At 36.5% G+C, this 17,243-nt stretch overlaps 1 protein-coding gene across 1 annotated transcript in view; it reads right to left on the reverse strand.

Annotated features, from left to right (window-relative positions):
* Positions 1–17,243, reverse strand: part of LOC145688166 (N-fatty-acyl-amino acid synthase/hydrolase PM20D1-like) — a 127,078-nt gene that overhangs the window by 7,194 nt on the left and 102,641 nt on the right. The window contains exons 6-8 of the mRNA XM_081762006.1: positions 11,285–11,480; positions 9,000–9,140; positions 6,800–7,037 (exon numbers count right to left, since the gene is read on the reverse strand). Of these exons, the coding sequence (XP_081618132.1) occupies positions 6,800–7,037; positions 9,000–9,140; positions 11,285–11,480 (575 nt within the window). The remainder of the gene's footprint in view (positions 1–6,799; positions 7,038–8,999; positions 9,141–11,284; positions 11,481–17,243) is intronic.

The raw sequence follows: 17,243 nt of genomic DNA on the forward strand, positions 1-17,243 counted from the left end.
ATTTGCGATTTTTTCAATGTTGAACCCTGCATTCGATAGAGCATCAAAAACTATCTGAGAAAGTAATTAAATTTTTCGCGTCACTCTTATCGTTTCCGAGATTTTGGTCAAAAATGGCCGATTTCCAGATATAGTGGGGGGTATTGTGTAATCCCGTGTGGATTTCTTGTTAAAATTGAACTAATACTTGATTTTTATTCTTTCAGTGATGCTTTGAAATTCTAACACGGTTGCCATTTTTTCGTTAATCCGAATCCAATATGGCGGCTATCAAAGATGGCCGCCTTCGCGAATGCACAGCGCTGTCATTAAAAGCCTATATCTCCCAAACTAATTGACCAATCTTCATGCAACAAATACCAAACGACGTACAAAATAATATATTTTTAAAAATTGACAAGAATTATTACTTATCAATGCTCTTAATAACGTGAGAAATAATTTTATTTCAAATTTTGCACATTTTATGATGTGCTTTCGTTATTTAAAAAAAAAAAATAACAAGTAAACAGCAAATAATTGAGAACAACGTTGTGTACCTTTTAAGAGAGTAATAAATTTTCTTGTAATAAATTTAAAAGAGTAATAAATTGTCATGTGTATCATTCAGTTTGGTTAAGAAACAACGAAATTATAACAAATTAATATTAATATTTCCTTACATTTGTAGTTCGCCACTTGGTTTAGAAATACAATAACCTTTGTGAGTCTGTGGCTGAGGAACTGGAGCTGAAAACTGACGAATGCACACACTTGGAGCAAGTTTTTCGTGACTGATCTTACCTTCAGGATTGAAGCGCAACTTCTGAACCATCGTTACTTCATTGAAATACTGCTTTTGATACATTACGGTGCAAGTTCCGTGTAAAGTGTCTTTTCCTGTGGCTGTATCTTCATTAAAGTCGATGTTATTAATAGCAAACCACACTGGCTTCTCTTTAACTGTGAATGGAGGTATATGAACATTATCATACTGTCTCACTTCTGTCTGCATTGCATGGGCAAATCTAACTTCCTCTATTTTCTTATAATTAACTCCAATTCCATAGTTCTCCAATGCATTTACGAGCTATTTGCTTCTTGTTTTATGATGAATGAGTAGCGGAAGCCCAGTGGTTGATGGTGTATCAGCTTGTTGTCGGAAATTACTATCGTCATGTTTTGGATGATAATTAATTTGACGATCAGATCTACAGCTAGCGACAACCAATTGGCATAAGTTGTTCACGGCTTTATTAACTTCTTCAGCTCGTCGTGTTGTCTGAATCTCTGACTTACAGCCTTGTATCAGCCAATGCATGAACTGTTGGAGAATTGGCGGAGAGCTATACCTGTCAAAAGTTCCATCAAATTTCCAGTGTTCACTGGCAAGGTTTTCGTCACGAATTATTTGTGATGCTTTGAGTACTGCAGTTGCGTCAGCATGAGAAATGTTTTCGAAGCTATGAACGGCCTTTTCAATCGTCTTGGAAACGCAGAGATTCTCAGGAGCGTTCATTTGTGGTAGACGGACAAAGTTCACATTTGGTAACTACTTTTGTATTTGTTATTTCAGATGACGCTCATAGTTGCCATCAACTATCTCTCCAATTTTCTCAGAGAGAAGATTAAGATAAGTCGTATTGACATCTCATCTCGCATACTTATTATAGCATCTTTATCCCGATAAAATGTGCATTGCAAGATATTTAGTAATTCGATGTCAGCCAAAACGTCAGCCGAAGATGTTAACAATCCAGTTTCATGTGGTTCTGATAAAGATTTTCTTCTTTCAGCATACACCAAGCATTTTATGTGGTATTTCATGTCATATGCGTCCCCGGGTTCGTTCAACAAGGCGAGAAGGCGGCACTTCAATTCACCAGAGCTATTTTCAACAAAGTTCTTAATTTTTTGCCCCATGGACAACGTCTGCACTAAATGAAGTTCATTCTCAGCCTCTTGACAAAATATGCATTTGTTTTTTCAAATGGAAAGGTAGAAGACCTTGTTGAACTTGGAGCATCCACTGTTGTCTCCGAACTTGCACTATTCACTATTAATTTTGATGGACGTCCTCTTTTCGTAACCGTAGCCACTATGGATCCATGTTTTAAAGCCTCCTTATATCTTCGCTTCGATTTATAATAGTGTCTTTGTGAACTAAACTAGAGTAACAGACTTTGTGGAAGAATGCTGCCTTTCCCTGCAGATGCTGAGATGATAACGGTTTAAGAAGAGATGCGACCGGTGAATACTGAAGATCACCAAATTTGCTTCTATCCACTGCAATTGTTATTAGCTTTTCTGGTGATTCAAGAGTTAGATTCACATTATCTACAGTTTTCAATATTCGTGCAAAAATTCATTCGGTTTTGAATATCTATTCTTTTCTGTCCTTGGCTATATTTGAGTATCTTCTTAAGTCTCTCATTAATTGCTTATTATTATACAATACTTTATTGTTTGTTTAGTCAAATCGAAGAATTTAATTTTAGTTCTGAACGTTAAATAGTAGATCGTTCTGTTAACAATATTATGATGTATCTGCAGTAAGTCAATCCATCTGAAGTGGTCCAAAAATGTTGAAAGTGGTCGCTCGACCATCTCCGAAAATTATAAAAATTGGAGTGTCTATAAGAAGGTAAATAACACTATTCACTATTCACTTTTAGTATTTACAAGTGTTCTTGAATGGCAGCCGTCTTTGTTGTCGGTGGAGTGCCAATTTTTGCATTTGCAAGCCTGTACGAAAACCACAGTTGCTCAGGATGTACGAATCAGACGAACACTAAACAAAAACTGAATGTTTAGAAGAGAGACTGAGGTACACAGAGAATATGTACTCTTCCTTCTAAATAAATATGCAGGGTTGCAAACCAATACATACAATCACCAGGAAAAGTACAGAAATTTACACTTTTAAAGGGGCTATATGTTGGAATTGCATAAAGTGCAAAAGTTCATAAGTTTTGTGCTGATTACTATTGCATGTAAAGAGTCTACACAAATATCCACAGCTATGATACAGTAGTACTGGTACCATAGATTTATAGGGGTCCAGAAGTTGAAATTTCTGATTTTGATGCCTTTTTGGGGCGTAATATCTCGGGAGGGCAAAGTGCTAAAAATTGCTGATTAGACCACAAAGTGTTCTATATGTGAATAAACTATTGAAAAAAAATCAGGGCTAATATTACATGGAGAAAAAGTGAGGACATGGTAAAAACGCGAAGAAAGCACGTGCGTTACGATGGTCGTAGCCCGGAAAAATTGAAATGTTTGGATATTTTTCATGCTGTTTACAAGTTCCATAAAGAAGTTGTGCTACATTTAAAAAAATAAAGGCGACATAAATGCAGAAAATTGCGATAATTAATGCTACAAAATATCAAAATTGTTGCGAAAAAGTTTCGTCTCTAGGCATATTATAATCCCACGACTATGCCCATTAGGCTAAAGGAGACGGGTGATTAATGCAAGTGAATGATGATGTTATAATTGGTGGAATGATAACATAGGAGGAAACGAGAGTACTTTGAGATAACCTACGGGTAGGATGTTGTCCACCACAAACTTACTTGGCCAGGGATCGATTCAGGGACTCCACGCACCTGAAGAAAACGCTTTATCACTGATCCAACCTGTCCACAATAAAGTTATTATCATTTCTATATAGTTATTTAACGAATCCGTGGAATAACTTTATTCCACTTATAGTGTCATTCTTGGCGTGACAACTTTCACCAGTAGCAGCATATACACCTGGAAAGGTCCGTCTTTTGTTGTTTGCACCGAAAGAACAAGACGTAGGGAAAATACTATATATGATATACACTAATCACCACTTAAATTAGAGACACCTACCTAATACCGTGTAGCACCACCTTTCGCTCTGATAACGGCGGCTACCCGACGCGGCGTGGACTGCACAAGGCGTCTGAAGTGCTGTTGCGGCATCCCAACTCATATCTGCTACAAAGTCTATCACAGAGCTCGCAGGTTGGTCGGAAGAGTGTCAACAGCCCGAGGGCGTCGTTCCGTGACGTTCCAGATGTGTTCGATGGGATTGAGGTACGGTGACCGTGATGGCCAGGGAAGTGTTGCCAGATCAGAGGAGTGTTCATCAAACTAGTCTGCTGCCATCTTAGAACGGTGATCCAGCGCATTGTCTTGCTGAAAGATGAGGTCAGTATCAGGATGTTGTAGCCGAGCAAATGACAGGACATGGTCATCCAGAAGATCGCGGTAGCGTTCATCTGTGAGGGACCATGTTACACGGGTTAGGGAACCCATTATACTCCACGTAAATATGCCCCAGATGAGAATACCACCACCAGCAGCCTGCACAGTTCCCTGCTAGCACGATAGATCCATTACCTCTTGCGGTTAGCGACGCACGTGTGCCCGTCCATCGAAATGTACCAATGTTAAACGTGACTGATCTGTCCAGGCAACCTTTTTCCACATTTCCACAGTCCAGTGGCGGTGTTCCTTTACCCATACTAGGCGTTGATTCTTGTGTTGTACGGTTAGAAGAAGTACTCGCGTGGGCCGATGGTTTCTGTACCCCAAGGCGAGTAGGTGGTTGTGGATTGTGTGGCTGCTAACACGGCGTTGTACTCCATTAAAGCTTTCCGCGATTTGATGCACTGTGGCTCGTCTATCGGCTGCTACGATGCGGGCCAGTTGGCGCCTACCCCTGTCGTCAACACGACCCTCACCGCGACAGTTTGCCGGTGTGGGTGCGGTTTTACCGGAAGCCAGGTACTCACGATACACCCTTGACACAGTTGCCTTTGAAAATCCGAGTGTCGCAATCATTTCTGAAATAGAGCCATCCAATCATTTGGCCCCAACGATTTGACCACGGTCAAATGCACTCAGGTCCTTTGTGTTGCCCGTCGCACACTGCACTGACACGGATACCGAGAGGGGAAGCACAGTACAGCAGTACACACGCAATGCGTTTCATTCACATGCACTAGTGGAGCCTCTGGAGGACCGTTTCTGCAATTGTCCTGTTGTTTCTAATCAGCTGCTGATCAGTGTATATAGATGGTTATAAAACAATAGAAGAACCTAGATCTGCAACAAGGTGTGTGAGGTTCTAACACTCAGTACATGTTCGCAGTGTATGGACGTTATTGGTGGTATGTTAGGTGATTGTATGTAATACGTCAGGAGGCGTATGTTAATGAGAGCAGGCAGAGGTGATGCAAAACTGGAGACGCTCTCTAAGTTTAAATTTCGCCAAATTATGAGTGGGCGATTAGTTGGCACCAGTGTGTCTAAGGTGGGCCAGTGTGATAGATGTATTTCAAGAGACAATGTCCAAGGTGATGGTGACGTACATATATCATGGGAAAACAAAAATATTGTACAACTTTCGTCAAGAAGAAATAAGAAGAATATTTTTTTCATTTTTGTAAAGCCCGTATCCTCAAAATTCTACCCTTTCTATTAATTAATTCTATTAAATTTAATACCTTAGCTTGAAATAACAGTATCTGTTTACCAAAGAAAATTCCTATTTTGTAAAGCAAATTCCATATGTGAAAGAATATAAGGGTTTCTAAAGAGAGATAGGTGACTTTTTTTAAAGCAATGCATTATCCTTGGTAAAACCTGTCTTCAACGGACCCTTTATTAAACGGAAAACTGTCTTAAACGGAAATATTTCACAGTCCCATGAATTTTGGAGAACAAAACGTGTAAAAGTCCCTTCATTAAGCGGAAACTGTGTTACGCGGACAACGGAAAGAAAAATAAACATTTAACGGAAAATTCTGATTCTGTGAGACATATACATTACACTGTCTGCGATAAAATGTTCGTTCATTTGTTAAATATTTCTGGACAGTGTTGACCTTCCCCAACTACTACTCATATTCACCCCCACACATTGTCCTTAATCCCCTCAACTTAATCAAGAATCATACGGAATATCGGAAAGAAGAAAACGAGATAGAGGAAGAAGAGAAATACGATACCGAGTTCGAAGAAGAGTATAGAATAAATACATATCAAGATGCTCTCAGAAGTTTAAAGGAACTGCAAAAATTTTGCCTTACGGAAAAATGATTCTGATTCACTTAGTATAATTTCTCAGGCTAAAGTGTATGCGGAAAGTCAAGCAGCCAAGCAGCAATGTACACAGAAAACCCTGCTTGGCTATTAGAAAAATAAAGAAAACGTGTGCATAGTATATTTTGTATCCATTTTAATTTTTGGTGTATTTATTCGTAGAAGAAAGAAGTACTGTAATCGAACAATGTACATACAGCAATATATTTTCTCAGTATGCCCCTTTATAAGCATGTATTTAAAAAAAAAAAGAAAAGAGAAACGAAAGAAGAAAGGAAAGGTCTATCTCCACTAAGCGGAAACCTGACTTTAACGGAAATTTTTGCAAGTCCCGCTCGATTCCGCTAAAGACAGGTTTCACTGTATTATCTTTTATTTTAGCTATGGAAATTTCAGATAAACACTGGTTATTAATTTAAAATTATAAAGACAGTTATTATGAATTAACTTCATTTTGTTCCCTATCTACAAGTAAAAGAAACATCTTGAAGCTGTGTGCTTGCGGACATAACTAGCTGCATTCTTTTCTTACGATTTAAGTTTAATTAACTAGGTTAGCTTCATTTTATTTCCGTTTAAATTTCAATATAACATCGGCTGTTGTATACCGAAAAGAGGTTGAGTCTTCGTCTTCGTTTTTCAACGTCCATCTGTATATACATGTTGGGAATTATTTATTTTAATAAGTGCCTATTTTTTGTGTTAATGTGTCTTAAGGTATTGAAAATATTACCTGGAGCTACAACAGCATTTTCAAATACTTGCTTCACAGTCCCAGCCATCAACTGATACGGCATGTCGTTGGGGCCAAATGGTGTCACAGGATGAGCTTCTCTTGATGTCTTCACTTCTAGTGTAACTCGAGGATCATCAATAATTTCTCTATCATATTGTAAAACATCAGCCACCGTTTGAGACGGATGAATTCGATGGTTAACAATGGCAGTAGCAGAGGCAGGAACCACATTGTCCTGAAACAACAAGAAGACTTGGCTGAAAAGGACAAATAAAATGAAAAATTACGCATAAACCATTGTCAATATGAAATTGATCTTGACCCTTAAACTCATTTTGCACAATGTGATTTTGCAGTTAAGCGATTAAAATCCATACAAATTACTATAGAAAGCACAAGTAATATTTTCTTCACCTCATGCAATCGGGAAATAAATAAGACCACTGTACAGCCAACAGCAAAAGGTATCTCCCCTCCTAACTGCTATAACTCCATTAGGTCGGCTCCATTAATTTTGCTGGTATCACAAACGCCTAGACAGATGTACCCAATTTACATGTAACTTTTCAACCAGGAGACAACTGTTGATAAGGCTGTGGAGCACTGAAACAGGCTCTTGCTGTGCAGTTGATGCATGTGAGATGTCTCCAATTTAAGATTACTCTCTATTGTTTGGAGCATGTTGTCCAATGACACTATAATTCAATGATATTATAATTCATTGTGTATAGTGTATTATTTTACTACATAATGCATGTGAGAAGAGAGAGAGAGAGAGAAAAGAACACTGATCATACGTGAGTTAGAAACTGGTTGAAATTAACTGCAAATATCAAATCTGGAATAATTAAAGGAAATAATTTTGTAAATCTTTGTCTTCGTCCGTAAACCTACTCAAATTCCCCGTCATTCCAACATCTATTTTGTATATTACATTGAGTACGCATTGAAATTGAAATTAAAGCATGTTAAATACTTCGGACGTAGGTGGATTCATCTACCATTCATGTAACATATAATCACGTAAACGCGCTCTTTTTTAAATTGATATGTTCGCATCCAAGTGACACTCTTACGCGCATTTCCATTGTTTTTTTTAACTTGTTCTTTTCAAAAGTCTAACATGATTACGACGATTTCTTTCATTTTTTACTAGAGTGTCTCAGAAGGTGAAATTGAAATGAAATTGAAATTGAAGCTGAATTTATGTCTGAGTATTTGGCACTACTTTATCAGACGGTTCTTTCAATTAACACAGAAGTAACAAACTTTTACTGTTCCCACAGAGTCAACTTTTGGAATATTTCATTCTATTAGTTTCTATACGTAACTAAATGAAAAGTTTATGAACGATCGCGTACAATTCTCCGTGGCTGAATGGATAATATCGTGGTTTGATAGCTAAGAGGTCCATGGTTCGAAACCCGTCTCGAAACCTGAAGATTCTTCAAAATTCTTAATTCCGCACATTAACTCGACAACTGCCTGATGTGATTCTCGCAGTGCGGAAACTTTCTTTCTTCTGTTTCACAAAATCACAAATTTCATTATAATATGGATGCTGTCCGATCATTTTTCTTCAATTCTAAACTTGCATATGTAAATTATCCTTCTCTGTCTCCATATTTGAATCTCTCTCTCTCCCTCAATGTCGTCAACTATGACTGCACATGGCTTGGGATCAAACCTTCTACTCTTGGAACCAAATACAAGCGCTCTAACAATGTGCTGTCGTAGCTTTATAGGTCTGTTGCTAAAAGCAGCGTCACTTTAGATTTTGTTTGGGAAGGGGCGGGGATTCTCCGCCGACATGAGTTTCAATTTTTATATTAGTGTTTTACATTTGATCAAGCAATATATTTTTATAACACACAAGGAAGGGGACAGTTATATCCTCCTGTCTCGCCCAAATGACACCCCTGGAGCATTTGGTTGGAAACAAAATGAAATTAATCATTGAGTAACACTCATTTTTGTCAGTAGTTTTTAGAGCTCTGCACCTGCATTACAGTTTAAAATTCTTACTATTTTACTTTGCTTCTCGTGTTCTACAATGAAAGTTTATTCAAGTTTTATTAGTAACTGTTGTCTCATGGGACACAGGTTGAACAACACGGCGGGGAGCAAGAGTATATTTATTTTTGCATTTGATAAGTATGACTAAATTGAGGTTATTATATACAGATAGAGAACTTACTTTTACTCCTCCGTTGAACTTCGTGATGGCAGTTGTAGTGCGTACGAAGGCGTTCGTCAGAGGCTTTTTGCTCATAAATTGGGACATGATACCAGAAAATAGCCAAAGATTTGAAAATATCAGTCGATAACCGAATGACACCTGAAAGTAATAAATCAATAACTAATTTCCAGTTCATATTATGAAACTACAATACACTTGGAAACTATGGTGACTCAGTATTGAAAAAGGAACACCTACCACACCCGCTTTCAATAGATGGTAAGTGACGAGATGGAACCTATTCTTGAGATGCTGAATACATTAAAATTAAAAAAAAAACTCATTTAAATTAAAATAATCTAGTTGCCTTAGAAAAATATGAATTAATTTCAAAGTCTCCAATTGTTAACGGGAAAACTCTACTAGTGACAATGCAATAACTTACAATAATTTTCTGTGCTGCATGTAGACGATATTTTATATATACACATTGGTGCTTGTGAAACTTGGAATGAAGCTTTATAACATACAAAGATTACTACAAAAGCCATGGCAGTTATTATTAATATTTTACGAAGATGGGAACGAAGCAAGAAATTCTGAAATATGCAAGTGGAAGGTTACTACATATGTAAAGTTACATATGGGGAGTTGAATGAACATACATATCCCAATCAGGATATATCACGAGAAAAATGAGTACAACGAACATTCAGTTGAGAAAAAAAATAATAAAACAGTTTACATAAAGGATTAATCTCCCTAGAATGAGTAGTTCGTTTATACGAGGGCAAGTCAAGAAAGACTTGGACTGATTTTTTTCCCGGCAGTTCTGTTAACGCTGGAGCTTCATAGTTTGGCATACAAGTAGGGTGGGTCTTGCTGTGCATATATATAAAATGTTGTTAAGGAATCATTGCATGTTTGGTAACCACGACTATTTATTGCAGGTGATGTTCTGCGCCGCCTCTAGAAGTCGCCTGTAGAAGAAATGGAGACATTACGAGATGAACAATTTGCAGCTATACGGTTCTGCTATCGCCTGGGGAAAAGTGCAACAGAAACTCTAGGAATGTTGAGAGCAGCCTACAAAGATGACTCTCTGCCACGAAGTACCGTGTTCTGGTGGTTCAAAGAGTTTAAAGAGGGCCGAATGACAATCACGAAAGCTGGTGGACCAGGTGTATCAGCGTCAGCTGTTACTGAGGTGAACATTAACACGGCAGCAGTCATTGTTAGAGAAGATCGCCGCATCAGTATCGATGATCTGGCAGCCGCACTACGCATATCTCATGGCAGTGCCTTCAAAATTTTGCATGACCACCTCCACATGAGCCGAGTGTGTGCGCGATGGATTCCGCGACTCCTGATACCAGAGCAGAAGGCCGTTCGAGTGGAGACTTGCAGGGAGCTGTTGCAAAGATTTGAGGATGGTGGAACGCCTACCACACCTTGCGACCTTTTTCTATTCCCTGCCCTAAAATCCAGACTGCGTGGACGCCGCTTCTCCGATAATTCCGAGGTTCTGAAGGCATCGGAGGCGGTTTTGAAGGACCTCTCAAAGAATGGCCTGCGACACGTGTTTGAGAACTGGAAGACTCGAATGAAAAAGTGCATTCAAATGGGCGGGGACTACTTTGAAAAGGATCATGTGCCTGTTGCTGAGTAATAATAAATTGCCTAGAAAAAAAATCAGTCCAAGTCTTTCTTGACTAGCCCTCGTACTATATTTTTGGCACATATTTTAAACCACGTCTTCCCCTTTCTTCACCCTTAGAGTACATATCAAAAATTTAAATAGTCTATAGTCTCTTCCTGATTTCAGTCCGTTTGATACCATTACTTAGAAATATGCCAAGCCCACAATGTGGATTTATATACCGGAAAAAACAAGCGAACATACATTTATTTTTATGCATAAAATTGAAGTTATTGAAAAGAGAAACATGTAAAAAATAATAATAATAATAATTACAATTATTTTAAGTAACGGCATATAATGCTACTTATTAGTTATTTTACGAGGTGATTTATATGGTATTCATTCATTTTCGTACTATGCATTAAGTTCGTTTTATTCGCCTTTTGCTCAGATGCCATAGATCAGAAACGACAACTGAAAATTTATCATTCCCGCGTTCTATTCCCGGTAAGGGCGCTTTAAAATTTGAACGAAATACAGTGGTATGGATTTCATAGGTCCACGTGTCATACAGCTTCGGTGCTGAGAAGGGATGCTAAACTCCAATCCTACCAAACAATCAAAATTTATTATGATTTAAATGCTTAAATTCTTTACTTACATGAGGAGCAACATGTTCAAATAATGCTGCTTCTGGGCCACGTCCAAACAAAGAAGGTTGAGGATTACTTTCAAGTTTATGGACAGCTGAAGCTAGGATTCCAATAGCTGATTCGGGAGGTGGATAACTGGAGTGGCCTGGAGTTCCATTAACTGTCATTTGAACAGTGGCTGTTCCTTTCTCTGATACACCGATTCTGTAATTGATATATTCATATTAATATAGAGGAGAGCAAATACACCAAAAATAAAAGGCATTGTCGTAAAACGGTACTGCATCCTATGAAAATGCGCAATCTTGTTCAAACAATCCTGGCCACCAACCACTCTTTAGAAAGCCCTGAATTTTACCTACAGTTGGAATTAAATCAAATAAATATGGATTTTCCCTGACAAATTGAGACTTCTATTTAAAGCTGGAAATATTAGATTGCTACAATATGGCCTTCTGAAGCAAGGTGGGTGGCTAGCAAGGGCTTTTTTTTGAAGCAGACTGCACGTGTAATATTAGAATTATCAGAGCAGAGACAGAGAGTACCCTCCGCACGAACTAAACTTAATATAATATAGTATTGAATATTCTCAGAAGTAGAAGTTTCATACCATTTAAGATCATTTCCTTTCATACTCTATGATATGAAAATTCCAAGCGTATACTCAACATTTACAGACATATGTTAACTTTCCAATTTCTCGATGTTTGTAAAGATGTTCTGGTCATACAACTATCGCTAAAATCGTGAAATTCAGACAGAATGCTCGTTTTACTATGGAAGCAAGGGTTAGGAAAGAATATATTGAAACACACACTGTAAAGGGGAAGGTAAAGATTTGTTGTTGTTGTTGTCGTCAACAAGAGGCTATGTTTCAAATCTCTAAAGTTAACGACATGTAACTTCCACATAAGTTCCTCATTAAACCAGAGTTAGTTCTATAATGCAAACACACAGTTACGTGCCTTCCCAATTAATCTGAAAAATAATAATTGAAACGAGCATTAGCAAAGCTTCTACTACTCGACTTGATTGGAATTTGTGTGTCTGTTTGTCTGTTCATCTGTCCCTCTGTCAGTCCGCCTGCTTTACATTAACTCTCGTAAAACTTATCCAATTCTCATAATATTTGGTATGTGCCTTCCTTTACTAGCAGAAATAACCCAATTGTTTGGAGTTAAAATCCAATAACTACAAGAAGGTAAAATCAACCTCATGTTGCAAGTTTACACACACACACACACACACACACACACACACACATATATATATATATATATATATATATATATATATATATATATACATGAAAGATAATTCAGAATATAGACCACGTTAAAAAAAGTCGATAATGATAAAACTTAGCGTGTGCTTTCTTTACGGCCTTGTGAATATCCTCCCAACTTGTTAGAAATTGCTAAGAATGGAAATATGAATTAACCCTACTCTCCGAATTTCACATATCTGTCCCACGATAATTTTCGTTTTAAAAAAAATGTTAGATTTTGCCGTAATATGGCGCAAAGTATAAAAAAAATTTAAATTGGAAATTAAAAATATATATGTTTGTTAAATCAAACTTATAGTAGACGTGAATTAGAATGCTTTACAAATCAAATTATGATATCGGTGGATATTGAAAATAACCATACATTCGGATGTTAGGGATAATATTGCCTCCCCTTGAAAGGTAAACCATAGAACTCAATTATGTTTAAGAAATACTTTGAATATAATGAAAAGATATGTTCAGATAAAAAAATATGGGGTACTTTATAAACTTCTTTCATATTACTTTTTTTGCTTTCAATACCTGACTTATTGCAACACATTATCATTTGTGTGGATATAAGGGCTCATATTACTTCATAGTCATGGATATCTTGATATAAACTCCCAAATCTTGACATGGGTACATCAGGCCAACACTGCAAATCAAAAATGATAATTGTTTTCTATGAAGGTATTTTTTTTATTTAACTGAAACCATCTTAGCTATTATTGTATTGTAATGACTACAATAATTTCATGTGCATTTTGACCGGACATATTCTAAAATTTAGGCACTATCTTTTCTAAATATGAGTTAGAGAGATACTTTTCTTGATTTAATCGTCTTAAATGGGAAGTCTTATAAAGTAACACTGTGTATATGAAAAGTTTAATATTTCACAGTACTTGGCTCAAGGTGCTCCTCCCAGATTTTTGGTGAGCTCCTCGTGCCTAAGTGGTTAGCGTACGCACCTTTGGTGTGGGGGATCCACGTTCGATTACCTGTGGGAGCTCATGTGGCTTGGATCCCACGTTAAGCTATAGTCAACATCTCATACAACCTCGCTGTGGTGAGCTCCTCGTGCCTAAGTGTTTAGCGTACGCACCTTTGGTGTGGGAGATCCACGTTCGATTACCTGTGGGAGCTCATGTGGCTTGGATCCCACGTTAAGCTATAGTCAAAATCTCATACAACCTCGCTGCTGAAAGGGACACTAAACTCAAAATCACATCACCAAATTTTTGACTAAATTTTGTAGATATGTATTTAAGAGGCACGTTTTTTTTAATTTTAAGCATTTAGAGAAGTGTTAAAAACTATTACGTATATATTTTGGCAGTTATTTACGCATGGAATGGGGAAGTTGGACCACCAAAACAACATTCAAAATTCCCACCTCATAAAAGCTCATTCAAATTTCTCACCAAAATTTGAAATTCCTGCAAAACGTTAAGTATAGCTCACGTATACCTTTTTTTTTTTTTGCCTATGGAAAGGTACGCGGTGAAACAACCAACTGTACAAATGTAGGCCCTATGTATTAACAACTTAGAGAACAGTTACCAACTATGATTTTTTTTTTTTTTTTTTACAATTCCGAAATTTAAACATTGGTCCTGTGTACCCTTCCCGAAATTTGAGAATCCACCTTGATACATGTATTCTATTCAAGAGAATGAGCCCTAAATTCATCCATATAACCATATGTTGTAATAAATACTTATTAAAGAGGATAAATTAGGTCAATAACTGAACGCTTGATAAAACGTATTGATTACATATATTTTTGGCAACAATATACAGAATTTACAAGACCAACAAAATTTACAGAAGTATATATATCTCACAAGGGAAGGTCCCAAGTTGTCGCTCAAATCTGATTGCAACATAACACATCTGATAGAGCATCATAAGAAATGAAAGTGAATAAAATTTAAGCTGCTATGGACCAGAAGGATATGAATTACGGGGCTTCAACATTTGAATATCCAAAAAGTTGTCATGGAAATATATACGTTTTAAGTAAATATCTTAGAAACCGTTAAAGCAACCAAAAAAAAAAAAGGTGCACAACATAATGACAACAAAGTGCCGTAACAAAACCACAAACTGTTGCCATAGATGAGGCAGTGTTGTCCATTCAGCATAAACGTATTTTGTTTGAAATGATACCATTTACAAATATGCACGGATTTAAAATGCATTATTATCACTAAACGTAACAGTGAAGTGTAGTGGTACAGTGTTGCACATTGTTGAAGCTACGTGTGTTGAAAATGTACAATGGACAAGTCTGATATGTGGCAACAAAGGGTAATAAAGGAATCTGGGTCTCATATTATAAATTTAATTAGAATGCAGAATAACACCGACAGCATAACATAGCAAAATGTCAGCAGTGTCACATAAACGCATTTTAAATACGAAATTGAGTGATGCCATTTCTACGTCCTGTATCAGCACCGAAGCTATATAGGACGGAACCTACAGCGTAAAGTAGGATCCGAACCACTATGAAAGACGAAAGATGACAATGAAATGCAAGGTGAAAAGTACAACAAAAACCTCCATGTCCGAGGCGGGCGTAATAAGTCTGTGGCATAGCCTTCTAGATCACACGGCTATCCGGGCCGATTAAAAACGAAATGAGGTTGTAATAAAATAATTATATTTCCAATGTGAATAGGATAATATTATGGTGTACAGTAACATAATCACATGATGTGTAGGAGATGAAATAAAAGAATATATCTCTTAACACGAAATACATAAATCAAGAAAGTACTCTACCAAATCTGGATAAGATGCTCTGGAAAAGCAATTTACACAATTAGAAAACACGGGTTTCTCTCCTCGCGTGTAACATGTTGTTTTCGCGAATTTTGTGCTTGTCCACCAGGGCTACGGAAGTGTAATGCAGTTTTCTCACTTTTTTCTAATGCATTTCTTTATTACCTTCTGTTGTGACATATCAGACTTCTCCATTGTACATTTTCAGCACACGTACTTCAACAGTGTGAAACACTTCACATTTATGTTTAGTGAAAATAGTGCATTTTAAATCTGTGCACATTTGTATATGGTGCAACTGTGAGCAAAATAAATGACGCGTCTTTTTATTTTGAAGATTTTAAAAATATCTCAGTTTTCTTTATATGTTCGAAATTTCGGAAGGTTTCTCCAGCAGGACAGGTTAATAACAAACCCGTTTTTAATATTTGTGTTAGATATTAGCTTAAAATAAATAAATTAGAAGCAAAAAACGTTAAATCGACCGAAATTACGAGAATTACCAACTCTGCTAAAGTGGGAAATTTTCAAGAACGCGAGGAAATTCTGCAGTTCAACACGAAGCAGCGACATCTATGTCATTGAGAGAATTGTGGATTAGAACTACAAACGAAAATTTTAACGAAATATTTCCAATATGTCTTGTTACATGCATTATCTGCAAACTCCAAATATATGAATCTATACTAAATAATAATGTATAGATAGAGCATAAGTGGAAATTGCCTATGGAAATAGACGAATTGGTAGCACGATCGTAATGAAAAATCATCTTTATCGTAGAACAGGTTCAGTTCACACAAGAAAACAAATAGCTCACTTACTTAAAGCAACAAGTCTACATGCCGGTGTTAGTTGGTTCGAATTCCGTAGAAGTACAACTGTCATTTTTATTACTATGGTTATTTTATTTATTTTTTATGTGGGGAAGAATCAAATTGTAACATATGTAAAACTCAGGAAGATCCAAAGAAAGAAAAAAATGTCGTTGTCGCACTTGCATTAGTGTCCCTAATTTTTGTTTGCAAAGTTTCGTAATTATTTTCCCTGTGCTCACTGCTCACTACATGCTCACTGGTGCATAACGAATGTTTTCCAGTAAATGTTAATTCTATTTTGGAGAATTTTATACATTCACAATGTTTATCACTAGATAGTCTTCTATCTACTTTTTTGGACAATTTTATAACAGATTTCCCTATTAAATGTTTAATTTTCCTTTTATATATTTAATTACGGAAAAGTTTTATAATGTATTTGTTTTAAATTGAAATTGTTTTGAATTTACCACATGAGATAAGTAGCCCGAAGGAGAAGAACTAAAGCAACTGATATTCTATGTAAAAGCAACCAATTGTAGATTGATGATGCTTCTTATCTTCAGCACATAATCTTTACGTTAGAGGGTCAGATAGAGAAACATCCTGGTTTTTTCTCCCCTATAACCACTCATCTTAAAGCTCTACGTGTAATGATTCGTGTCACATAATTTCGGCTCTCCAAAGACATTCATATTTAATAATAATAATAATAATAATAATAATAATAATAATAATAATAATAATAATTATTATTATTATTATTATTATTATTATTATTATTATTATTATTATTCCTGAATATTCCACCCTTTCATAATGTAGTAACTTTAGACATCTTAGTTTAAAGTGATTTCTTTAGTAATAATTTGAGCAATCACGTAACAAAATTTAAAATGTAGGAGGGGCACGACGTTTTATTTTGCTCCTCTCTTTTCAGCACCCTCCCAAAAGAAAGTACTTAATTTCTGACAAGCAGGGCAGACAAAATGAATAAGAAATATATTTAGAGCATCCTTTCCTCTTTCTTGAATGGAATATCACGTAGCATTTTTTATTCTACCGAAGATGACCCTAGGCCGTTAT

This window comes from Thermobia domestica, chromosome 6, assembly GCF_964235325.1.
Source record: "Thermobia domestica chromosome 6, izTheDome1.hap1.1, whole genome shotgun sequence".
Classification (NCBI taxonomy): Eukaryota; Metazoa; Arthropoda; class Insecta; order Zygentoma; family Lepismatidae; genus Thermobia; species Thermobia domestica.